Genomic DNA, 6,411 nt, shown 5'->3' on the forward strand with positions numbered 1-6,411 from the left:
AAAAAAAAAAAAAAAAAAAAAAAGGTCTGGGCGAGGTGGCTCACACCTGTAATCCCAGCACTTTGGGAGGCCAAGGCAGGCGGATCACAAAGTCAAGAGATCAAGACCATCCTGACTAACATGGTGAAACCTGGTCTCTACTAAACGTACAAAAAAAAAAAAAATTAGCTGGGCGTGGTGGTGGGTGCCTGTAGTCCCAGCTACTCGGGAGGCTGAGGCAGGAGAATGGTGTGAACCCAGGAGGCGGAGCTTGCAGTGAGCTGAGTTGCGCCACTGCACTCCAGCCTGGAGACACAGCAAGACTCCGTCTCAAAAAAAAAAAAAAAGGACTAACATCCAGACTCAGAAACAAATTCTGGAAGAGAGAGATTTGGGCCAGCAGAGCCTGCAGCAGCAGGCAGGCAAGCCACTGGCGAGTGCCCGCTCGTGGATGCTCACTCACCTGACATCACACACAGGCGGCCGCAGGTCCAGGGGGCCGTGCGCGAAGGCACAGTGCAGCCCGTTCTTCACGCAGTGGCCACGCGCATCCGTCTCGTGGATGCAGGTTCCTGTCTTGTAGTAACGCAGGTGGTATTTGCGTTCCGTGTCCCCTGTTGTCCGGTGCAGGTAGGGACACCTGGGGAGCAGAGGTGCACGTAACGCCTGGTTCTCACGGACCCAGAGGCAGCCCTACTAAGCTCCCTGAGTCCACGCCCTGTCAGCACGCGGCAAGCAGTGAATTCCCTTCCCTTCTCCCAGATTCCTGTTCTGATCAGGACGGACACACTGAACACAGCACCTGTCCCCAAAAGTGGAACTGCTCAGGTACACAGACCACCGCAAACCCCCAACCAGTCAAACACAGACCACCGCAAACCCCCAGTGAGCCAAACACAGCAGGAAACACAACGCTGAATTTCCACAAAGCTCATCCTTCCTAATGTTCAAATAAACTTTTAAACCTGTGTAGGAATGAGAGTTCACGCCCTGCACACAGGCTGCATCACCTTCCTGACCAGTCACTGTCACAAAGTGGGGGCCCCTCCTGCCCAGCGTCCTGCTGCTTTCAGGGACACCAGGAGGGAGGTAGGGGAGGGGATAAGCACAGGGCCCTGGACGCGGCTAGGGGAGACAAGGGGCATGGGCAGAAGAGGAGGCAGATGGCGTGGTGGGGAGCACAGGTGAGGCAGCGTCGCCATCCCATGGGCCACCTGCAGGCCCAGAGCCATGCTCCTGGGGAGTCACAGGCGGCTCCTGGAGCAGGATGGGGCGCAGTGGGGAGGGGAAGCAGCAGCCAAGGCTCAAGTCATAGACAGGCAGCAGCAACGAAGACAAGGAGATGACACAAACCGCTCTGGCATTCCTGGGCGCCTCCAGGTAGGTCACTCCAGAAGGAGGCAAGGGGACACACAGAGGACCACCAACAGGCATGGTGCCGAGCCCTGGCTGGTCACAGAATCACCCTGAGTGGCCTGAGGGCCAAGGCAGAGGATGACAGGGGCCGTCACTGCAGGTCCCCAAATGTAAGGACTCAAACCTTCAACTCCAGCTCCGGCTGGGGAGCTCCGTGAGGGCCCCGCCCACCTCGCTGTGCACAGGGCTGCAGCCTGGACACTAGGAGCTCCAGCCAGGGATGGCTGGGGACCAAGAGCGATTCAGCAACACCAGGTCTAGCCCCATCCTCTAAGGTCAGGAAATAGAGACCCAGAGTTCAGAGAGCCCAACCCAGGCTCCACCGGGCACCTGTGATGTGCCAGACACTGAAAGCTGAGGGGGACAGAGGCAGAAGAAGGGGTGCCCGGCTGGCTCTCAGGGTCCCCAGGAGCCAGCCAAGCAAAAGTCACATTAGAACGCTACCCTGGTACCCAGCAATCCTGCTCCTAAGTACACATCCAAAAAACCCAAAGGCAAGGTCTTCAAGAGACACCTGCATACCCATGTTCACAGCAGCGTCAATCGCAAGAGCCAAGATGGGGAAACCACTGAAGTGGGCGCTGATGGAGCCAGTAAGGAAAGTGTGGGCTGGGCCGGGCGCGGTGGCTCAAGCCTGTAATCCCAGCACTTTGGGAAGCCGAGACGGGCGGATCACGAGATCAGGAGATTGAGACCATCCTGACTAACACAGTGAAACCCCGTCTCTACTAAAATACAAAAAAAAAAACTAGCCGGGCGAGGTGGCGGACGCCTATTGTCCCAGCTACTCTGGAGGCTGAGGCAGGAGAATGGCGTGAACCCGGGAGGCGGAACTTGCAGTGAGCTGAGATCCGGCCACTGCACTCCAGCCTGGGCGACAGAGCGAGACTCCGTCTCAAAAAAAAAGGAAAGTGTGGGCTTCTGTCCACACAATGGGGCAAACGCGGGCTTCCGTCCACACAACGGGGCAAACAGGGGCCTCCGTCCACACAACGGGGCAAACGCGGGCCTCCGTCCACACAACGGGGCAAACGCCGCCCTCCGTCCACACAATGGGGCAAACGCAGGCCTCTGTCCACACAATGGGGCAAACGCGGGCCTCCGTCCACACAATGGGGTATTTTTCAGCCTTGGAAGGGCTGGCACACTGGCTGACACCTGTAACCTCAGCACTTGGGGAGACAGAGATAGGAGGATTGCTTGAGTCTAGGGGTTCAAGACTAGCCTGGGCAACATGGTGAGTCCCTAGCCTAACTCTACAAAAAATTTAAAAATTAGCCCAGCGTGGCGATGGATACCTGTGGTCTCAGCGACTTGGGAGGCTGAGGAGGGAGGATAGCTTAAGCCCAAAAGGCCGAGGCTGCATTGAGTCGTGATTGTGCCACTACACTTCAGCATGGGCAACAGAGCGAGACCCTGTCTCACAAAAAAAAAAAAAAAAAAAAAAAAAAAAAAAAAAAAAAAGGAGAGGAAGGGAGGGAGGGAGAGAGAGGTGGGGAGGGAGAAAGGAAGGAAGAAAGGAAGGCAGCCAGCCAGCCAGTCAGCCAGCCAGCTGGGTACAGTGGCTCACGCCTGTAATCCCAGCACTTTGGGAAGACGAGGCGGGTGGATCACGAGGTCAGGAGTTCAAGACCAGCCTCGCCAGGATGGTGAAACCATCTCTACTAAAAATACAAAATTAGCCGGGCATGACAGCAGGTGCCTGTAATCCCAGCTACTCGAGAGGCTGAGGCAGAGAATCACTTGAACCTGGGAGGTGGGGGTCGCAGTCAGCCAAGATCGCACCACTGTACTCCAACCTGGGTGACCAGAGCAAAAGTCTGTCTCAAAAAAAAAGAAAAAGAAAAGAAAAACTGGAAAAAGATTTAGGAAAATGCCTTACTCTTGCGGACACCTAGGAGTGAGACGGAATACCTAAGAGAAAGCTCACGGATGCCCAAGGAGGGGACGCAGGAGCCCCCAGGGGTCGGGTGACACACATGGTTCTCAAACTCATCCGAGACAATCAGTGAGCAGAGCCACCAGACTACACCCAGTGCAGTGCAACAAATATTGGTATTTGTTTTGTTTTGTTTTGTTTTTGAGCAGGAACCGCTCTGCCTCATGCTCCAATGCCCTGGACCCACCGAGACCAGAGGATAGGAGGCAGCCACATCCCGGAGTGCGAGAAGCCCTTCCCTCAGGCAGCTCTTACCTGAACCCAAGGAGGGTGCGCCAGACCCCTTAACACATTCTCCAGACTGCGAGCCACGTGCATCCAAATCACCTGGGAGGCCTGGAGCCCACGCGGTCCCCCCAGCTGGCAGGACGAGGCCCATGGATCTGCACTGCCGGCTGGTTCCCAGGGAACGTGCGAGAACCACCGGGCTTAGGGGACAGGCAGTGTAGATGACTCCCTTCCAGCTGAGGGGGGCCCAAAGCACAGCACAGAAACAGCTCGGGGAAATGGGAGGAACAGGCGCACCCCTATGCCTGGCTATATTGGTATTTGTTTTGTTTTGTTTTGTTTTGTTTTTGAGACGGAGTCTCGCTCTGTCGCCCAGGCTGGAGTGCAGTGGCCCGATCTCGGCTCACTGCAAGCTCCGCCTCCCGGGTTCATGCCATTCTCCTGCCTCAGCCTCCCCAGTAGCTGGGATTTCAGGCATGCATCACCACACCCAGCTAATTTTGTATTTTTAGTAGAGACGAGGTTTCTTTTCGCCTGGTTAGCCAGGATGGTCTCGATTTCCTGATCTCGTGATCCGCCGCTCGCCCATCCCAAAGTGCTGGGATTACATGGAGTGAGCCACCGCGCTGGCCAAGTTTGTTTTTTTTTTTTTTTTTTTTTTTTTAGACAAGTCCACTGTCACCCAGGCCAGAGTGCAGTGGGTAATCTTGACTCACTGCAACTTCTGCCTCCTGGGTTTTAGCGATTCTCCTGCCTCAGCCTCCCGAGTAGGTGGGATTACAGGCACCTGCCACCATGCCCAGCTAATTTTTGTATATTTAGTAGAGATGGTGTTTCACCACGTCGACCAGGCTGGTCTTGAACTCCTGACCTCAGGTGATCCGCCTGCCTCAGCATCCCAAAGTGCTGGGGTTACAAGTGTGAACCACCAGGCCCAGCCTAATTTTTTGTAGAGACAGAATCTTGCTCTGTTTCCCATGCCGGTCCCAAACTCCTGGGCTCAAGTGATCCGCTTGCCTAGGCCTCCTAAAGTACTGGGACTGCAGATATGAGCCACCGTGCCCGGATGCCTCTGAGTTTTGAAAACTGCTCTCATGCCCCAGGCCAGCCCCGGGCTTTCTTCTCGCTCCCAAAGCCCAAGCTCATCATGACATCAGTTTAAACAGCAACAACCTACACACCCTGAAGTGAGTAAATCTTTCACCTACGCCTTAGGTCCTAAGGCATTCAACATTTTAAAATTAAATATTGCAATTGGATCTTTTAACAGATCAGACTCCCGGTCGGGCGCAGGGGCTCACGCCTGTCATCCCTGCACTTTGGATGGCTGAGGAGGGTGGATCACCTGAGGTCAGGAGTTAAAGATCAGCCAGGCCAACATGGGGAAACCCCATCTCTACTAAAAATACAAAAAAAAAAAAGCTAGCTGGGCACGGTGGCTCACACCTGTAATCCCAGCACTTTGGGAGGCCGAGGCGGGCAGATCATGAAGTCAGGAGACTGAGACCATCCTGGCTAACACGGTGAAACTCCGTCTACTGAAAATACAAAAAATTAGCTGGGCATGGTGGTGGGCACCTGTGGTCCCAGCTACTCCAGAGGCGGAGGCAGGAGAATGGGAAGCGGAGCTTGCAGTGAGCCGAGATTGCACCACTGCACTCCAGCCTGGGCGACAGAGCAAGATTCCATCTCAAAAAAAAAAAAAAAAAAGAAAGAAATGGATACTTAGAAAAGTTTCTCCTCCCACCAGTTCCTCACAGAATGCACAATGGAGACCCAGCTAGGCACACCCTGGACCCATCCAGACAGGAGTTTTGCACCTGCCAGAGTACAGGGGCCTGGGGAGGTCCCACAGGGCAAGCAGGAAGTGTCAGGTCTGCCAGGTGACACCGCCAAACAGAGCTCTGGAAAGAAGACAGAGGCCAGGTGCAGTGGCTCATTCCTGTAATCCCAGCACTTTGGGAGGAGAGGTGGGTGGGTTACTTGAGCCCAGAAGTTCGAAACCAGTAAGACCCCATCCCTGTAAAAAATACAAAAATTCTGCTGGGCATGGTGGTGTGCGCCTATGGTCCCAGCTACTCTGGAGTCTGAGGTGGGAGGATCACTTGAGCTCAAGAGGTTGAGGTTGCAGTGAGCCAAGATCCAGCCTGGGCGACAGAGTGAGGCCCTGTCCAAAAAAAAAAAAAAAGACAACAAACCTGTGTGTCAACCCGGAAAAGTTGCACCACAGGAATGGGGTGAGCCCGTTTTTTCCTGAGAACAAGAGACCCAGGGTGGCTGCAGGGCCACAGTGCAGGGGCGCTCTTCTGGGCAGGGGTGGGCTGGCAGATGGCCACTGGTTCTGTGGCTACACAGCTGCAGGCCACGTGGATTTTTTTTTTCCCCCAATGAAAATGGGCCTAGAGGCTGGGCATGGTGCCTCACGCCTGTAATCCCAGGACTCTGGAAGGCCGAGGCAGGTGGATCGCTTGAGTCCAGGAGTTGGAGACCAGCCTGTGCAACACAGCAAAACCCCATCTCTATTAAATTACAAGAAAAAAAAAATTTAGCTGGGGGTGGTGGCGCACTTGTGGTCCCCGGTACTCGGTAGGCTGAGGTGGGAGGATCAGCTGAGCCCGGGAGGCAGAGGTTGCCGTGAGCTGAGATCGGAGCCACTGCACTCCAGCTGGGGAGACAGAGCCAGACCCTGGCTCAAAAGAAAAACAAACAAAAAAGACGGACCCTGAAGAGGCCCGGGGTTCTGCGGGGCGTCTTTTCTATTTCTTTACTACAATCTGTTTAAAGAGAAAAGCAAGGACCCCGCCCCTCAGCGACAGCCCCGCAGTCTCAGGCCCCACCCCCCCACCCCC

General features: G+C 55.0%; 1 protein-coding gene across 1 annotated transcript in view; it reads right to left on the reverse strand.

Moving 5' to 3' along the window:
* The window catches only part of UNKL (unk like zinc finger), a gene marked incomplete at its 5' end in the record, with an annotated part of 53,069 nt that overhangs the window by 39,004 nt on the left and 7,654 nt on the right, over positions 1-6,411 (reverse strand). Inside the window, one exon of the mRNA XM_017858288.1 lies at positions 443-619. Within this exon, the coding sequence (XP_017713777.1) occupies positions 443-619 (177 nt within the window). The remainder of the gene's footprint in view (positions 1-442; positions 620-6,411) is intronic.

This window comes from Rhinopithecus bieti, unplaced genomic scaffold, assembly GCF_001698545.2.
Source record: "Rhinopithecus bieti isolate Rb0 unplaced genomic scaffold, ASM169854v2 scaffold_47707, whole genome shotgun sequence".
Lineage (NCBI taxonomy): Eukaryota > Metazoa > Chordata > Mammalia > Primates > Cercopithecidae > Rhinopithecus > Rhinopithecus bieti.